The following is a 20,244-nucleotide window of genomic DNA, read 5'->3' on the forward strand; positions in this document are numbered from 1 at the left end:
GGATGAAGGAACGAGTCCTCGGCCAGAGGCTTTCCGAGATTCACTGAGAAACAACGTGTCTGGGGAAATGTCGGCAGGCTTCTCCACACCTCTCGGGTCTCCCAGCGTTGCTCCCGCCCTAGGGGCGCTGAGGTCCCCTGCCTTCCCTGGGAGTGGTACGATCCGGGAGTGCGCCGGGCAAAGCCTTCCGGTGGGGACAGGCGTCGCTGCGCTTGCGGGCCGGTGCAGCGCGGCGAGAAGGGCGCGATGGCTCTGCCGGGTGAGGGGCGGCCGGCCCCGGCCCCGCAGCCCGGCACGGGAACGAGCGGCGGGGCCGGGACAGCCGGGACAGCCGGCGGGGAGGGCGCGCTGCTGTGCGCGGCGCTGGGAAGCGTGTGGGAGGCGGCGGGCGCTGCTCCGGTCCGGGCTGGCGGGGCAGCGGCAGGAAGATGGAGGTGGAGATGGATGAGGTGGAGGTGGAGATGAGCTGGAGATGGATGAGGTGGAGGTGGAGATGAGCTGGAGATGGATGAGGTGGGGCCGTGCCCGCGCTGGCAGGGGCAGCCGGGGGCGCTGCGGGGCCCGTCCCGAGGCTCGGGATCCCGGCGCCGCGCTGCCATCGCCTCCTCTGAGGCTGGAGCGAGAGCGCGGTGGCTGGCAGACTTGGCTTTTCCCTAATGCTTGTGTCCCAGTAGATGGTTCTTGTGGGTCAGGGCAGGCAGAAACACCTGCGCGATGTGCAAGGTGTTCAGGTCTGTGTTGGCCATTGCTCCGTAGTGTGCTCTTGCCCTGAAAACAGGGCAGTGTTTGGTTCGAGAACAGCCGAACAGGCCTGAGCCTTGGTGATCTGCTTCTCTGATTAAACGAAGGCCTTCATAAGCTTGTTCCCATTCTAGAAGGGGTTTTTGAGGAAGACGTGTTTGCATTCAAAGGTTTCCACAGGTTTTCTTTTCAGTCTTACTCTCCAGTGAATGAAGTCCTTAGTTCTGTACCACTTGTTAATTGTCTTGAGAATTAAGATATGGGAAGGAGTGAGAAAGGAAGCTTCTTGCAATTAGTTTGCTTTTAGTCAGCTAAAATTTCATCTAGTCTAAGCTCCTGCTTCTAACATTATTATTTAAAGCCTAAAACAGTAACAAAATTTCAGTCGCAGGAATCTGGTAGGAATATTTGACGACAATATTTACATTCTTGTCATCTGCTGGGTATCTCTTGAAAGGAAAGCCTGCCTCACACGGGAGATGTCTCTAGTGTGCACATGACTTTACTGACCTCGCTTGGCTGGAATACCAAATCCTTCTTTATGTAGGTCAGCTGTGCAGTGGGGTTGAGGTTGACTCAGAATTTTTTCAGAAAATTGGGACAAAGTAGGTGGCTTGAGTGATCTTGTTTTCTAGTCTCAAGGAGTAGTGAACAAGCAAATGCTGGTTTGAGTGTTTTTCTGATGTGACATTGCAGGTTGCGGGTATGCTTTTGCTTTTTATTTTGTGACTCTTTCTTCTATGTTCCCTACCTCCTTGTATCCCTCATGGGTGTCCTTATAAAGGTAGGCACGAAACAGGTACCTGAACACTGCTGACCTTGAAGGGGATATGTAATACTGAGGGTTTGAGATCTGCTGAAAATCACCTGTTATAGTGGAATTATGGATCTTTGTTGCTTGGCTTTCCAACACTCTTTAAGGCATACACTTGAGTTGTCCAAGTTTCCAAGGTATATTTTTCAACTTGGGGTTTGAAGGTTTCTGTTATTTTGAGTAGAATTTTCTAAAAACAGTGCTTGTTTCAGTAAGTCATAGTTTAAATTAATGTGACCAATGTGCTCAATTTCTGATAGTATATGACTGCTTAAGTTGCTGGGGTTTTTCTACTGTATTCAGTTGGAAGACAGAATGGTTTGATTCTGGGAATTCAGTTGTCACTTTCATTACCAATAGCTTTAATGATTAAAATTAAGATTGATCTGTTGGGGGGTGGGGCAAATCCCTGGTGCGTCTCCTGAATTGTGTCCTGCGGTGTCTGTTTCACTTAACTGTTGTCTCACGTGTGAGAATCACACACTTTCAATACCTAAAATTTGCATTATTCAGATCTTCTTCCTGCTTAGAATCCAGATTTTTCTGTTGCTGACTCTGATTTCTTGCATTTTTTGTGTTTGGTGTCATGTTGTCTGGATTCAGAATAATTTAACAATTTGTTGACTTTTTAATTTCCTTCTTTGTTTTCAAGGATTTATTTTTTGATTTGGTTTGGTCTTTTTAATTGCTTTGTAAGGTCTGTTCTTGTAATTAAAATATGAATCACTTCAGAGTTTCCAGTGAATGTCTGTCAACATCCTTGCAGTGCTGGAATTTATATTATGTGCTACAGATCCCTGGAATGTTAGATATCTCTTACTGTGTTCATACTGTAACTAAACAAGTGGAAAGGTCACAATAAATCAAATTAGGATTTGGCATTAAAATAGATAAGACTAAATGATCTCTAGCAGTTTAAATTAGTCAAGAGTGTTCTGATAGATTACTGCACAGAAAAGTAGGCTTAGAAGTGCAGTTTTTTTTAAGAGATCTTGGTGTACTTAATACTCTTGAGGGGTAATCACTTCTGTCTATGTATTGACATTGTCAAGAAACATTTGAAAGAGACTTGAAGGCTCTCTTCAGCAACACCTAATTGGTGAAATTTTCTCTTTCAGGTGGAAATAAGGATAATATCAGAGCTGGATGCAAGAAGTGTGGCTACCGTAAGTCTGTAATAAGCAATATGAAGTTACAGTGTTTTCTTCAGTTTATGGTGTTGATTGGAACTGCTTTTTGAGGAGAGGGGGGAAAAAAAGGAAAGACGTATTCTCCTTTGTTGCCCAGACATTTGTCAGTTTAAAGTACTATGTTATATTTCTTCTGTTTATTTCATGTTCATTTTCTGGTTTATGTCACTTATCATTACTCTTTGAGTTTCTTAGCAAAAAAATTATACTATTATATTTGTACATACTACATTTCAATGCAATTACTTGAGAAACTTTTTTCAAACTTAATTGAAAGTGCCTTCTTTGATATATACTGATATAAGCACTTGTGCTTCTTCTGAATCTGACTGCAAAGAAGCAGGCATTTCAGTTGAAGTTAAGTCCAGTCTAATTCACTAGAAAAAACAATAGTTTAAAATCTGTATAATCATTTACGCTAAGAAAATATTATTTTGTGCATTGTGTATTTCAAGAAACAGCTACCGTTATTGCTTACAAGTTCTGCAATTGGCATTTAGCTCATGCTTTGGATTATACACTAGTTGTAAATGTCTGTGGCTACTTTCATGATTAATGGAGACAGGTCTTAGTGAAGATTTTAAATTTTTAATCACTGATTCTTATTTTTAGAACATTGGAGGAATGGATGCTGTTTTGTACTGAATTGTTTTGAACTTTTAGCTCAGTGAGTTAAGCTGTTCGGATTCTTTATATGAGTGTTACAGGGTGACAGGAAAAAAAATTTCTTCATTCTTTCATTTCAGGCTTTTGCGACAAATTTTGTCAATGACTTGCTTTGTGTATCTGTTCCTTCAAAGAACAGTGTATATTAATATAGATTTAGTGCTTTCTTTCTACATGCAGCAAGTATCAGAAATTTTCTGAAAGAGAAGGAAACTTGTCATATCATGTGATCCATGTTTATATGTTCCTAAAAATATCTGTCTTCAAGGTGTAGGTAGTTTGTTATCATCCTTACTAAGAACATGAGCTTATTTCAATTACTACTTGAATTACTGTGTCTCCCAAACCATATCTTCCATTTTTTTAAATTTTACTTTTTAAAAATTTCAATGAGTATTCAGCACAAGGTTTCTAGCTGGTCATGATTATCAAGATGTAACTTAAAAACCAAAAAATACTGGTCAGGCAGTAATTTAGTCAGTATTAAGTGCTGGCTGTTAAAGAGTATGTCTCATGAGTAAATAGGATTCTACCATTTCACTAGACGGAGTTAAGCAATGCAATACTTTCTGTAGTTTTTTAAATATTTCATGCTATAATTTCTTAAGAAAGTACCTAAGACCATTCATTAAAAAATAGAAACTAAAGTTGAAAAAAATCTTCAAATTAGCAGAATAGGAGAGAGGCCATAAAGCACTCTTAAATAGGTTGTGCAATGCTCTTCTATCAAATTCTTGGAGAGTTTTTCAAAGTAAGTATTCTCCTGCCCCTTTCACAGATCACAGACTCCCTTTTTTCCTTTCACTTCTCAAAACTGAATAATACAAAAATCAATTTTCTTTTGTTTTTGATGTTCTTTTGGTAAATTGTAATTTTTATTTTTGTATATTTATTTTGTTCAGCTGGTCATCTGACATTTGAATGTCGAAACTTCCTCCGAGTAGATCCCCAAAGAGATATTGTTTTGGATGTTAGCAGCACTAGCAGCGAAGACAGCGAGGAAGAGGAACTACAGAGATTACAAGCCATGCGTGAAAAAAAGAGTAAGGTGTTTTTTGTGGGTTTTGGATAATAGTCTTCTGACATGCAGAGACTCTCATTTTATCCTTTCTGATAACTCCTTTTAGTTCTTTTGGCCTGTGATTTAAAAATAGGTCTTTTACTTTGTGTTTAGACTTCAGAGGTTTGACACAGCCACACTCTTTTAGTATTATGATTAATTCCTTGTATAGGAAGTTACTAATGTATGTGTTTGGAATATCTCAAAAGGAGCTCCTAAATACAAGAGATTGATTGATATTTTACTAAGAAGAAGCTTAGAATAAAATGACATGCGTGTTCTGAGTTAATCTTCTGATTATGACATATAGTATAAACATCTTCTAACTACTGAGAAATATGACACTTGAATTTCTCTCCAGTTCCTAAGTAGGATTTTGACTGAAACAGCTAGTAGACTGGAATTCAGTCATTTGTATTTTGAGAAGTACTGTTCTATATTTGGAAGGTCTGAGTATCAGCTCCTTGTCAAAGTGAGAATAGATTAATTGTTTATCAGATACTTGAGTTCATTTGAATTTGGACTCCAAAGATGTTGTGCACCTAAGTAAGAAGGGGAGTTTGTTTCACCTCAATGTGTTGTAAATTAATGAACATTATTCTCCTCCACCCTTCTGTTTTTCATTATATTTTGTTCTTTTGTTTTCATATGTGCTGACATTTAGTTCCTACGGAAAATGCTATTTAGAAAGGAAAAGGGATAGATAGAACTCTATAGTTGTACACGTCAAAAGAAGTGGATGGGCTCTTTATCAAGAGTGTTGAATTGGTACTGCAATGGTACTTCCTTGCAATAAGTCTCTTTGGAAAAAATATTTACCACTTGTTATGTATTTTTGAATGTAAAGGTTGGGTTTTTTCCTAAGGTTATTGAAGATGGGTATCTGCAGGAAAAACAGCTATGTCTCACAGCATTGCTGTTTGTGAAACATGAAATAGGGATGTGTGGAGGTAACTCAGGGAAGCCTAACAGAATATTATTTTCTTTATTTGTTCTAGTTTTCAGACTTTGGACATGTATGTTAAATGTTAAAACTGTTAACATACAGAAGAATCACAGAATCACTAGGTTGGAAGAGACCTTAAAGATCATCGAGTTCAACCCATGCCCTAACAGCTCAACTAAGCCATGGCACTGAGTGCCACATCTAGTCTTTTCTTAAACACATCCAGGGATGGTGACTCCACCACCTCCCCAGGCAGACCAATCCAGAACTTTATCACCCTTTTGGTGATAAAGAAGAGATATGAAAACCTGAATCTTGTGTAAATTTATAGGAAAAGGTCTTTTTGCTACATTTTACAGGACTTCCTTCATTTTTAGTGCTTAGATCAATGTCAATATAAGTTGTCTATAAAAGTCCTGCTGCTACTGCAATATATTTCTGAAGTTACTATACTAACCAGAATTTGAGGGAAGGAAAAGAAAGCTTTTTAACAAGAATTCTATAGTAACTTGACATCGCTATTGAACTTACTTTTTTAATGCTGATCTTAATTCAGACAAGTGTTCTGTAAACTTTAACTTTCTACCTATAGATTTAAATGAAGAGGAAGAAAAAAAGAAACAAAAAAGGAAAAGCAAAGAGAAAACAAAATTAAAAAGACCAAGGAAAAGGTAACCTTCACACACTTCTATTGAAAACACAGCTTTAGAAATATTTTTGAGACTTGTGTTTTGTCAGAAAATATTGCTTCTATTGATGCAACTTTCTTTGCAAGTACTTCTTCCATTTGAAAAGTTTTCTTTTTTCCAGTGAGAACTGACTAATGATAAAGCATTGGTAAAATAATGGTAAGGTAAATGTTCTTAGATTAATGCTGGAGTCACAGGCTTTCTGCTGTGGAGTTGGGATCATAGGAGTTTTGAAAGCTCTAGCAAGCTGCAGGTCTGCAGATCAGAAAAAGCAGAACTGCCCCTGACTGTCCAACTCTAAGCAAGCTGTGATGGGAAAAGAACAAGCCAGGAGGATTGTGGGGCTGGTCCCCAACCTAGCCAGTCTGGAGAAGGCTCTCTGAAATTCAGAGACTGTAGGGTTCTTTGTGTGCACACATGCATATGTAAACATACCTGCAGGCACACACATATGTAAGCACACCTGCAGGCTCTGAGTGACTCGCAGTTATCAAAAGGGAAACTTCTGTAAAATTGAACAGGTGTTGAGTTTTTATGTACCTGTTAACATAGAAGCCTAAAATGTCATAATATCCAATGTATTATGAATCTAGATTCTGGCCTGTGGACTGACTTACTTTTTTGGGGTTTTTTCAAGTGACAATATAGATGAGACTAATGTTTCATCATTAAGACAATTGATAAGAGAATATGCCAGAAACTGCTCTGTAAGGTAACACTGCAAAATGTATATGAAGATTTCCCTCCAAAACAAAGAAACAGGATTTAATACCTGTTGTATTTGCATTTTTCCTTTTCCCTATTTACACTGTGTAGTTCAAATTTCCACTGTTGAAGACATCCCTTACACTTGTGAAGAAATAGAATAGAAAAGAGTCAATCTGGTTGTCAGTTTTGTGAGTAATGAGGCCCACTCTTATAAAATTTTTAAAAGTTTAATAAGGAATAAAAAAAAAAGTAACAGTGCTGGGTGCATAGCCATAGCCAGATGCATGTGGTTAACTATAACAACTTTTCTTACGTTTTAATTGCATTGGTCAAATGCATATTCATGAAGATTATACATACTCAAACATTCCTTTGAGTTTACATGTTCTGGGAATTCTTTAGCTTAGTTCAACTCCTGACCTCATCTTCTTAGATGCGTGATGTGACTTTTGAGAGTCTTGCATTTTATTTCCTCACAATAGTATGAGCTGCAAGAACGTAAAAATTTTTCATAACAGTTTCTCTTACATTTTTGCATCAGGGACATATATCTGAAGGCATTAATTAGCATTGTTAATGCTCATAGGGGATTTTAAAAACAGAAGCTCTATCTTGTTGTCATACTTTATTTTTTGATGGTCTGTACTCTGGGTCTTTCTTTTCTCAAAGACTGAAAACCCAGACAACTTGCCTATTCCATTATTTTTTAATCTGTATTAGAAACATAGTGCTTTTCTGGCATTAAAGTCACATTAGGAAAGTCATAATTTAATTTACACATGCAGACCAAGATACAAGCTTACCAGTGGATGCTACTGTACAAATTCTACAGCAAATTCAATTTATGACATTACAAAAATACTGACACCTTAAATTTTTACTGTGTAATTTTCCTTCTTTAATTACATATTGATCTGCATTTTTTTCCTAGATCTTCCTCATCAAGTTCAGCAGAAGAGGATGAGCCAAAGTCAAAAAAACAAAAATCACACAAAAAAGAAAAGGAAAAGGGTAAAAAGCATAAATCTAAGAAAGGAAAGCATCATAAAAAGGAGAAGAAGAAGAGACGAAAGGAAAAAAGTTCATCTTCTAGCAGTTCAGACAGTTCAAGCAGTGACTGACATGGTGGTCTATTTTTCCTCTCGCTTTTGCAGAGAAGACAATTTTCCTTTCATAGCAAGTTTATTTATGCTTTGCAATGCTGTTTTAAAATGAGATATATATTTTTTTTGAGAAATCTATTGGCATACATCAGTGCATCAAATTATTAGATGGACCATTTTATGAAAAAAATCTGCTTTTCTATTTCAGGTTTATTAATACTAAACCATGCAACTTCTTCACTCATATTTTTAGTTCAGTTGTGATTGTGTTTGAAATCCTTTACAGTAGGATGTAAAGAATGTAAATTCCAGTTTGCAAGCCTTTGTGTAGATAGATACGGACTTAAATATGCATAATGTCAGAATGGTGTGTTGTGGTGTGATTTTGGTTACATCAGATTTGGAAATTCAAGTGAGATTTTCTATTACCTTTTAAATAAATGTATGTTTTACACAACATTTTCTGCTTACATACATTAATCAGTAAGAGCAAATATGAATCAGTGTTCAGGGCCTGAAAGGGGAAATGAGCAATGAGAAGCTAAAAAAGATTGAGCCTTCAAAATTATCTTCTAAAATTGATCTAGTCATAGACTCTGAAACATAATTACACATTCTTTTGGCAGGATAATTATGAGCAAACTGAAAATAAATAGAAGCAAACAAAAGCTATCAATTTTTAAAGTCCTTTTTCCTTGGATTTTGTTCTTTTACAGTTATGGCCATTTCATCTTTGATATAGATGTAAAGGTTTGGTTATCAAAACAAGACTTCTAGTATTAAACTTCAGCTATTTCTTCATTTATGTCAATTGTTATTAGCTTTACTTTGCATGAATCAGACTTTTGAAGGCTAACCCTGGCATAACTCCTGCTGTTGTATAGACCCCAAGTAGTGATTGTACCCTGCTAGTCTACAGCCTCCAAAGCTCTTGCAATATAAAGGTGATGCCAATACAAAAGAGTGCCATTCCCTGTCAGCTTATCTCAGATACAGAATGAAATGTGTATTTCCAGAAAGACAGACAAGAATAAAGCATGAGTAGTATGTGGGGTGGGCATGCCGAGTTCCTAGACTACTGAAGAGTCAGCAACCTGCCTTACAATAAACTCTGAAATGCAAATCAGTCTCTGTCAATACGCACCAGGAAACAAAAGCTGATACTTGGTGTTTCCTTCAGTCATCTATCCCAGTAGTGGAAGCTAAATGTGCACATTGCCAATTGAGCTGCTAAGCTGGGAAACAAACTGAGCTGTAAAATGCACCAAGGCCTGGAATAGCTGAATTGAAACTGAATGAAGCTCTTGTTTCACAAATATCCAAAGGAAATACATATTCACGGTACAAAAATTACAGCTTCAGCATTCTCTGCAATTTGTGAGACTCCAAGGAAAGCCTTTCAGTCTCTTTTCACAGTTTAGAGTACATAATTTCTTCAATGTACTTAGAATAATTGAAAGTTTCTTTCAACACAAATAATGTTGTATAACAGGTATTACTCTAATTTGAATACATATCAGATGATACTCTTCCATACTTAGTAGTTTTCATGGTCTTTAGAGGCATTTTAACAATATACTTGTTGTCTTCATAAACTTCTGAAGTCTTTTGATGCTATTAGCATCTTTTGCAATGTGAGGAAAGTGGTGTGTACATCACTGATTGCAATTTAATATTAGTTTCCTGTGTTGATGCTGTTTGGGTTTTGCCTTTGTTTTTTTTTTTTTTCTTTTATATGTTCTCTGTATTTTTCTCACATGTATTTGTAACTCTGTCACCTATTGTCTTAGTAGCTAGTTTTCCCAGTACTTCTCCATGGCCTTTCCATAAACAGAAAGACAAAATGTATTCCAGAGCTCCAAACCCCAGGAGGTACAAGGTACTATCTTAGTTCTTCCTGGGAACCAAGATTGAGAAAAACTCTTGAAGATACATTCTCATGGACAAAGTATCGCTATGAAGTGGGGGCTCCAGAGAAGGGGCTTGACCTGGGAGGAAGACCAGGCTTGACCTGGGTTTGACCACTTGTGCTCCTAATTGGTGCTTTTTATCAATTATGCTAATTTTCTAAAACTTAAAAAAAAGTATTCGCCCCTGGGGGGTGAGGTGGGCTTTTGTGGACATCTTTCCATAACTGCTTCTGAAGGCCTTCAATTGAAGATCCCCCTTTATATTACCTCCTTACTAAAATTATCTCAAGTCTAATTTAGAGGTTGGGCAAAAAGGCAATGGTGCCACTACAAGCTCTACTACCATTGAAATTTGTATGAATATTACTTTAAAGATTTTGTCATTTGTTAGTGTCAATTTGTGTTGTTTACAGGACTCTTTCATAAATATTTCTTGCAGTTTAGTCAAATACTTCCTCTGTTGTATTCTCTTCAATGGTATGTGTTGGTTATTGTACACTCTGCAAGGAAGCATAAATGATGGACAAACAAAAGTCTTAGCCATAGGTACCCAAGAGGTAGAACAAAAGGAAAAATAAATTCTTTGCAATGCAGTATTAGCATGCAGCTTTATAATTGGAAGGTTTTGGCTTATTTTTCCTTTAAAAAAATAAGTCATAGTGAAGAATCATAACTCAGAATGGCAACAACACAATTATGGATAGAAAAAATTGCAGCATCTAGCTGTGAACTTGAAATGGACTAAGTAATATTTACAGGGTTATTCTTTAAGGATATGAAAGCTGCTGAGATAATGCATATTGAACTCTTTATTTACTCGGTGCTTTTGTAGTTGACAACAGGAGAGAATGTCATAGCTGCAGGCCCCTCTAAAAAGTATCACGAGTAATGAATTGGACATGGTGGTTGTTATCTGTTGCATGTAACAATCAGTTCTAGGAACTCCTGGGATGTATTTTTAGAAGATCATCTTTTGCAATTCCTCCCATCATCTCTCCCCAGTCAAAAAAGGACACAATATCTGTCTATGCAAAACAGAATGTCACACATCCCAAATGTGTTCACTCAACTGATGATTCAGTTGTGCTCTGAAGTCTCCACAGTAGAGCCAGCAGTGAAGCTGTAAAAAGGTTTTACTGACATTCTCACGTCTTGGGCAGCCAACCTATCTTACCTTGAGCCAATTGCTACACATCACAGACTCTCTTGGGCAAACACACACTTGGTGCCTCTTACTACAACACCTTTGCCCCACAGCAGTAGCACCTGAGAAAGGCATTAACAGAAATCCTGAGATGCAAATCACAATAAATAATAATAAGGCTGAATAGAGAAAAATATATCAAAAACGCTTCTGTAGTAAAAATGCCAGCATATTTACATTGTTCACAAGAAATTCTACTATAACGATCTATGAAGAAGAATTTAGGTGATAAAGAAGAACACGAAATGAGGTGGTGGTAGCAGAAAACAATAAAGGTAGAAGAATAAAGAAATCAAAGATATTAGGGGAAAAAAAAGGAAAAATTATTTGAGAAAGAAGACCAGAACAGGGTTATTTAGAAAAGCAATGTTAGAGTTTAAATAATAGCAGTAAAGGGGGAAACTCTTTTCAGAGTAAAGGCTGTTTAGTAGAGTTCATTTAAACTTCAGCAAGATGTATTCAGGATGTGGTTTAGTTTTCTGTGTAAGCTAAATATATTTCCCACTGAGAAAGTGTACTGTGAAGGAGGGATAATTCTTATTTGTCTATACTGTATATTTTCCTGAGGCTTTAATCTAGTATAATAGTTTATAAAATATCCTGATACATGGCAGAATGTAAAATATCCTGAGATACTGCAGAATTTTGACCATCAGAGAATTTTAACAAACAATAAAGCTGACCTGCAAGAAACACATTGTATATGTTATTAATTATCCAGGAGATTTAGGCTGACAATGGGCAGAAAAAAAACAGTTCTTTGTTTTCATCAAAGAACTGCAGTCCCAGAAGAGCTAGAAATAACTTGTGGAAGAGAGAGCTGAGTACATATAATGGCTCAAATGAAGATATGCTTGCATTAGATGGCAACAGACTGGACAAATATAAACAAGTACTCTCTTGGACACCAGAATTTCATTACTATTGGTACTTAGTACATTTTGAAAAAATGGAAGTGAGAGAAATAACCGCTCCAAGAAATTTTACAGATGACACAAAATAAGGTAAAGGCTCAAAGTACTAATGAGATGGAGACTGGTAGTTCAAAGCCAAGTGAGTTCAGGCTGGAAAATAGATATTTTCCAACCTGAACTCACTTGGCTTTGAACTGGCAACATGAGGCTAGATCTGGACAGCAGATTATGCATATGCTGGGAACAGCCTAAACTGAAAAAAAACCAAACACCACATTAGAGAGTACAACCATCAATTAAAGAATAAAGGTGTACCTCTTCAAACATGGCTGGGGCTATTTTTGTAAAACTGCTACAAGAGAATCTCGGGGAAAATAGTTTAGAATTCGAGATGAATTATTCAGCTGTAGAACAATTAAAAGTCACTGTTAAAACTTTTGCCACACCATGAGCCCTAGAAAATATGTCCTGCCCACCTGTATTTAGCCTAGTTCAGTTATTTTTGAAGCAAAAAAGGTTGTGCTGGTAAAGGGTAAGTTTTCCTGAATGTCAGTCAGTACCTTCAAGGTCCTAGAACTTAAACAGGACCACAAACTTCCCAAAATAATGCTATAAGTCTAGACTTAACACTTACTTGACTGGAGTAACTTATGACTAAGTATAAGCAGAGATAGATGTTTCTTCAGCTTCTCTTGCCTCTTGTCCATGAAGCTGGACAATAGGTAGGATATCTCTTACAGAGGTAATAAGGAATTTCACTATTAACATGGACATAAGACCAATAGGCATTTAATGCACCACTATATATTTATTCCTCAGATGGGATAAAGGTTAGTTATTGTATTTTTCCCATTCTCTGACCCAGATTTTCTGATTTGTATTGGACCTATTATGTAAATTAACATGCAGATTTTGCATGGTAAGTTCTCATTTTGGGTAAGTTAACATGCAACCTGCTGCATGTATGCTGTCCACTGCTGTAAGCTCCTATTTTGATTCTGCTCTGAAAAATTGAGACTTTACAGTGTACACAGATATTTGATTTCTTGGATTAGTCTTTTATGACACCTTAAGTCTTTTTTTCTCACTAAATATCTGTGAAAAATGGGTGATACCAGTGGAAGGTGGCTATAAAGAATTGAATCTGGTTTTGAAAAGCTGGAGCTGCACGAAGTTTTAGTAAAAAAAAAAGGGTTGGTGAAACTTGACATATTTGGTGGGGAGACAAATTTGTACTTGCTTCCTACCCTGCAAAAGAATGATAGTGGGCAAAAGAATGGGTGATGCAAAAGAATAACTCATAACACTTTAAACTAAAATATTCAAACTCCAAGAAGGATTTAGAAAGCAAGAGCTGCTCTCCTCAGTATTCTCCCTGAATTGCTTGTTTCCATGCATTTGGGAGTTACTGTGAAGTATTTCAAAGTACTTGGAAAGCAAATAATAGTTCTAAGTAATCTCTATAAATAATTTGTATATAATTTCATTGAGGGAACTTTAAAACTTTGATCCTACATTGCTGTATTCCATTAAACTAAAATGTAATATCACTAACTTTTATCTTTCTTTTACCAACACCGTGTTCTGGGGCTTAGAAAGTTTTCTTGTTTCCTTTTGAAGTAGTAAAAGATAATCCACTGCATTCCTAGGTAAACCAATTTTTATCCCTTGACACCTCTTCAGCTCACGTATTTACCAGGTCTTGGTTCATGTCACTATCTGTTAAGAGAACTTCCATTCACCCTTGAGCACCAATATTCCTTAAGTGGCCATAAGGCTTGGGAATTACAGCATGTCTCCAATTGGGATCAATAGGATAATACAAAAGGCTCCAGGTAAGATGCTACATTCCTTAGAATTATAGAAAGGCTTCAAAACGAACAGACTGTGATTTTAATAGGCTTTAGCTGAGGAAGAAGAAACTTCTGAAGTTTCCAGAATAACAAAAGGTAAAAGGATGCATGTTAGTGTTCACTTCAATATATAGGAATCTCAAAGGGCTTTGAAGACAACAAGTTCAAGTCTATCCCAGAATGTGCTGAAATTAGGGAACTCCTTGTGATATGACTGATGTCAAGAGCTTTGTACTAATTAGGATATTTATACATTTACCTTACTAATATATATTCCATTTTAATAGCGGTGGTTAAAACACAGATACGAGTTGTCATGTAACTTGGCAGATGATGATATGTGGGCAGGTAATGAATTAGACAAGGTCAGTGCTTTTATCTGCCCATCTGATTCTCTGTGTGTACCAAAAAACCAGGACCTTTAAAGAAATCTTGTGTGAAATTTTCTTTCCCCCTTTCTTTCTCATGGCATCACTGTACATTCAGTCGTGAATTCATACTCTTTTTTTGGCATTAATGTCTTTTTCACTTATGCTGAACAAAATTAAATTGATTAATTGTAACTACTGATCAATTCTGCAGAGTATTTTTAATAGCTATTAGACACCAGGAGTTGTTTTTACAAAGTTTTGACAGTTGCCAAATCTAGTGTATCTGTGGGGATGGAATCATAGAGTGAATCTACTGCTTTGAGACCTCAAATGAAAACATGTCAGTGGTGAACATTATGGACAACAGCTCTGATTAGTGAGCACAAGGTTAATGAAAAATGTGCAGAAAGCTTTAAATAATTAACTCAGAAAAAACACTGTGCTATGGACTTTGATTCCATTCTTCTTAAAAATGTTGTTTGCTGTCACAAGCACACAGTTTTGTAGAGATCTCCCCATTTCAGATGCTTCAGAATATATATGCCTAAGAATAGTTCATGACCTGAAATCTTCAAATATGTTGAAGATACCTTTTTTTGTGCTATTTAAAGAATTTAGTCATGCATATTTTTTTAAATCTGTCTTTGTAAATATACTTGTTGAAATGGAAATATTGTCACAAATTTGTGTAATACTCTTGACAACAAAATTAGAAAAAAATACATAGGCAATACAACTAGAAACAAGACAACATTTAATTTAAATAAAAAACTTTATTAACAATGTAAAACGTTTAGTATCTTACAGTCTGAGATAATTTTGGCATGCCTTATAAGATCAATACCTGATATGCAGACACCATGCTTTGAATTTTACTGGCAACAAAATGCGTTTGCATTGTGTTTTACACTGTTTATTTGAATACACCTTCTTTTAATAAATTATTTATTTTTTTCCAAAAGCTTGTGGATATATTATTGGCTTAAAAGGAAATTTGTTGCTTCTAATCATTGTCCAGTTTATAGATATTATTCTCTCTATTTACAAGTCCTACCTATTTTCACATATGGTTTTTTAATTATAAATTAAGATATTTTTCTATAAAGCTTTGAAGTTGAGATACAGTGGAAGACTAAATATAATGAGAGCACAAAAAGCAACTGGAAGATTTTGTACAAAATCTGTTACAATATTGTTTGAATGTCTCAGAACTTTAATAGTTTTGCTCTTAAATAGTTTCCTAAAGACTGAGAGAATGATCAAATGTTCTTCTCCTATGCTTAAAGACTGTTAAGAGTATGATTTTAATATAATACTAGTAAGAGTACTGTACTACACACAAACTTTTAGCTGCAGCTCAAACAATTAAAAAACCCGCTAAAATTATATATTAATCGTAACTCATGTGTCTTCTTTTAGTGATTGAAAGTAAGCATGCAAAACATACTTTAAAAAGTTTTAAATATTCTAGATCTATTCCACAGCCATTTTTTGACCACCATAATTTGAAAGTATTAAAACCCTTATTTGAAAAGGGATGGAGCAGAAGACAAAAATGAATAGCCTAGTGTAGAAAATATGCTTTATAATCAAGATTAGCCATTTTCATCTTTTTAGTGGTCAAATAATAGTGGTTTAATCAAAGTCATGATTTCCTTGGTGCTTCTGTGCTTAAACTTCTAACTTGAGACAAGACAACACAATCCAAAGAATCTTCGCTTCCGTCTTCTTACCAGTGGATATGGAGTCAAGTTTAGGAGGCTGCTATCATCTGTGATAAAAAAACCCACGTTTTAACACAAGTGTGTACACATATGCACAAAAAAGAGATTTAATCATTTATGTGTCCTAGCAGCACCTACATGATCACAGAATCACAGAATCATTTATGAGTCTTAAAATTGAGTCCAACCTATAACTGACTGGCACCACATTGACCAGACAACAGCACTAAGTGCCAAGTCCTTTTCTGAACACTTCCTCCACCTCTCTAGGCATTCATTCCAATGCTTGACAACCCTTTCTGTGATGTGGTAGATCCCATAGAGCAGAGAAAAAATAATAATCTGAATTTTTCATTTGAGAATCTTACAATGCTAATTAACAGGATCTCCATAATAATGATGATTACCTGATCCTGGGCCATTATCTCCCGAGTTTTAAAACCCTGGGATGCTTCCTGTCCTGCTGTACAGGGGGGCAGTGATTTTCTGGTCATTGTTGAAGGGCAGTGTAGATACCAGGCAACAAAGAAGAATTCTGTATGTCTTTATCTCTGTTCTGAATTCAAGTTTCTTTATGCATTATATCCCTCCAGTTTGTCTTTCCCTTTCTTATTTTCAGCACACTCTTTTGTTCTAGACTAAGCCTAGATCTTTCATCACTTTTCCAGTCTTTACAATGGTATGTCTGTATCACAAGTGATTCCCCTTTTCCTTTCAACATAGTTTTCAATCAAGCTATCCTGCCATGAAATCTGACTTGTATAATGAATACAGTCATTCTATATTCATCTCTTAGTGTATTATGATGAATGCTAAGGCTGCTTAGTTACTTGGGATAAGATCTAGGATACATTCAGTACATTTCATCAGTTGCCACTGTGCAAAGACAGTTCCACATTTAAGGAACACCCATTATCAAGAAGAAATCAAAAAGAAAAATTATTATCTTTTTAATGCTGTTCTCACAAACAAAGATAGTGCCTGTAGATGTGGACTATTTAACATGCCAACAAAATTAAGGCCCATTGCTAAATACATGCATAGGATGGAGATCCTGCCCACCTGTGCATTTCTGTGGGGTGCCTGATAGCTGTCTATGGGAAAAGCAGCCTGGTGGCAGACTCAAGGTGAGTAGCTTTTCTGTGCAGAGTCAGTGTCAGGTCACAGAAGCTACAAGCATTGTAGAAGTGAAGCAAATCGCATCACTCAAAAGATCCCTGTCATAGTCTGTGCAATTTACACCTTCACTGCCTTTGAGAAAGAAGGGCTCCAGATACTGGGAAGTAGTTCTGCTTCTGCCTTTATATCACCAGGAAAAGTGTATTATTTTATCTATGGATACTGTATCTATGAATTCCAGAATACCTCATGTGAAACTCAAGAGGCCAAAGATCGCATACTAGATTCTGGCTCCACTGAATCAGTAGGGAAGAGATTTTGCCTAGATTTTTATTTTTGCAGTTTCCATTAAAGGCCCCTAGATTTTTTTGTATATAAAGGAAGGAAAACCCCTCAATTATCTTAATTTTTATTAAATAAAAAAAATTCAAAACTTACCTTGATTTTTCAGTGGTAAAGGCATAGTCTCCCTGAGTTTACTTAAAAGGTTTTTCATTTCTCTCATATCTCTGTGGATACAACAGTTAAAAAAGATACAATGGAACAACAGGTTGAAGACTGCATGTGGTGTGACTCAAAGTATAGCAAAAATATTATATGCAAAAACAATGGAGCAATAAATACAAAAATCTATTGAGCAAGCATTTGGTTTACATACATGTATCAGAAGATACATACCAAAACAAAGATCAATAAAACTAATAGGGGAGCACTTTTATGAAAGTCATACTAACTTTACCTGGTTCAAATTTATGACCTATTCTAGCACTTGAGTATTTCTCATAAAAGCCTCTTGAGGGCACAACGTGATTCTAGTGGCAAAATACACAACATATCTTAAAACTAATATTAGCTAATACTAATATTATCTTCATACCCCTTAACAGCATTTTGTAGCTTGTGCCATGAATGTGTTTCACTGTTCAGAAGAAAATTATAAGATATGCAACTAACCCTTGATACTTAACACTGTGCATGAAATGAAAATTTTAGGAACAGGGCTATCATTCTCACCCGCCTTCAGAGGACTCTGGCATTTAGATTTTCTGAAAGGCAGATGATGGAAAATATGATAACAACACATCATCTCCAAAAGAAAATCACATTTTGATATGTCTTGAAAGAGGCCAGAAATTTCCAGATAGTTTCTGTTTTGCACATAGATGGCAGATCTACAGGCTTGTAATGTCCTAATGCTTTCAGGATTTAAATCCAGTACTGTCTTGCTTCATTCATCTACACATAAAATGGTTCTCAGAAATGCAGCAGCATGATTATGAAAAATTGTGCTGTTTATTCTCCACATTATGGCCCAGTAGAACAGAACTTGGCTTTATGCAAATCAGCATGATAACAATTTAAATCTCAGCTGCAACTTAGTATACAAAGCCTCAAAATAGGACTTTTTGCAAAAAAAAAGTTGATTTCATTTTGCAATCAACTTTTTTTATTCAGGATTACTGTCTAGTAAAGGGTCTTTTGTCTTTCAATTGCATAGTTAAAAGAGTAAGATAATACTGCTACAACATTCCCCTTCTCTCCTAAAACTTCCAAATTTAAAACTCTGCAGAACTAACTGAAATTCTGTGGTTTTGATTTTGATATGCATAATTGGAGTCTGGCATATTTCAGAAACTCTGAAAATGTAAAAAATCAGAAACTCTGTTAAATGTACCAGAGAAGTTAACAGGTTATTTAATTTACTTATAATTTTCATAGTAGCAACACTGGCTGTCAAATTAAGAACGACTAAATAAATCCTAGAAAGAAATTTGTTTGTTTAGGAATGAAGTACTACACATACCTTTCAGTGTTTTCAATATCTGTGGAAACCTGCCATAGATGCTGTTGAATATCTGTAGGTGATAACGATGTATCTTCTAAAATGGGTACTTCAGAACTCTCCTCCACTTTAGTATCTAAGATCTTGGGTGGGCCACAAGGTTCTTTTCCTTTAAAATATTTAAACAAAACATGTATCCCTATTATTTATTGATTAAAACAGATACTCAAATTATCTAATTGATGCTTTGAACTTGACTTTGCACAATACAAACAGAGAAAAAGACTGCTTAGATGCAAACTCTGAGTAAGAACTGTTCAGAAGCAGAGCACACCATGCCAAGCTAGAAATCAGAGTGCTGCCATATGTTATTCTTACCAATTTAAAAGGGTTCATTTAAACTCCAGTGGCTCTCATGGAACACAAAATAACAGCCAGAAGACAAAACAAAACAAAGTGAGGAAACAACAATGCACATGCTGGAAACAACTTCAAAACTCTGACACTAAAGAACACTGCAATCCATGCCTCCAAGTACTACAGCAATACTGAGGGAAAGCCAAAGACAAACATGAAATTTTGTACTTTATGATTTAATAGCAATATAAAGCTGCCATCACCCACAGCCCAAATGCATTACATTCTGAATTTCTGTGTTGACACCTACCTATTTCATATATGACTCTCTATATGAAAATTAAATAGAGTGTTGAAATTGAAGGGGGGGGGGTGCTTAATGACAGATCTTCCAGGGCTTTTGTGAGGAAGAGAATGGGATAAAGGCTTGGATCATGATAATGGAGCATTCAAGAGAGTTTACACTGGAAGAATTGGTAAACCTGCAAATCTCCTTTGGACTACCTGATAGCATTCCTTTTTGTAGTAGCAAGTACAATTCTGGCACCAAATACAGAAGAAAATTTACACTGGAGTGCATCCTAGACAACTGCCATTTAAACCATAAAAAACGTTGCATAGGGCATGTTTTATTCATCTAGCAATTTTTGCAATTGGAAAAGTTTTGACATCAGTACAAATCTGAGTAGTTCCTGTAAGGTTTGACAAAGTACATGAAGAACAAAACCAGCTAATACAGGTCACTCAGACCATTTTTCTGGGACACTAGAGGCCAAAACTGCAGACCATGGTACACTGCTGTTCCATGTCACAAATATAGATCCCTGCTATTAGGCAGGTAACCTTGTTTTATTAAAATCTAGAATTTCCTGGATCATAAGATATCATTTTTGGGTAAGTTATCTAAAAAGTTGCATTCTGATAAGTTATTTCCTTGAAAAAAAGAAAGAAAAATAGTTATTCCTAGCTACCTGTCTCAAACAGGTAGCTAGGAATGCCTATGCTACAGAAGATACTTGTTTATGTTTGAATGCTCTTCAAAGCCACTAGGAAGCCCACAGTTACCTAAATGAATCCTAAAGAGTGTGTGAC

The 20,244-nt window shown here is 36.3% G+C and overlaps 2 protein-coding genes across 2 annotated transcripts in view; one reads left to right on the forward strand and one right to left on the reverse strand.

Annotated features, from left to right (window-relative positions):
- Positions 1–170: 170 nt before the first annotated feature.
- Positions 171–11,724, forward strand: SREK1IP1 (SREK1 interacting protein 1). Its single transcript, XM_021534376.3, has 5 exons — positions 171–259; positions 2,674–2,721; positions 4,314–4,454; positions 6,010–6,088; positions 7,746–11,724. Exons 1-5 carry the CDS (start codon positions 247–249, stop codon positions 7,933–7,935), a joined length of 471 nt encoding a protein of 156 aa, XP_021390051.1. The 5' UTR covers positions 171–246; the 3' UTR covers positions 7,936–11,724.
- Positions 11,725–14,906: 3,182 nt separating this feature from the next.
- The window catches only part of RGS7BP (regulator of G protein signaling 7 binding protein), a 34,616-nt gene continuing 29,278 nt past the window's right edge, over positions 14,907–20,244 (reverse strand). Inside the window, exons 4-6 of the mRNA XM_021534374.3 lie at positions 18,817–18,964; positions 17,451–17,521; positions 14,907–15,940 (exon numbers count right to left, since the gene is read on the reverse strand). Coding sequence (XP_021390049.1) covers positions 15,849–15,940; positions 17,451–17,521; positions 18,817–18,964 — 311 coding nt within the window. The 3' untranslated portion in view covers positions 14,907–15,848. The remainder of the gene's footprint in view (positions 15,941–17,450; positions 17,522–18,816; positions 18,965–20,244) is intronic.

The sequence above is a fragment of the Lonchura striata genome, chromosome Z (assembly GCF_046129695.1).
Source record: "Lonchura striata isolate bLonStr1 chromosome Z, bLonStr1.mat, whole genome shotgun sequence".
Classification (NCBI taxonomy): Eukaryota; Metazoa; Chordata; class Aves; order Passeriformes; family Estrildidae; genus Lonchura; species Lonchura striata.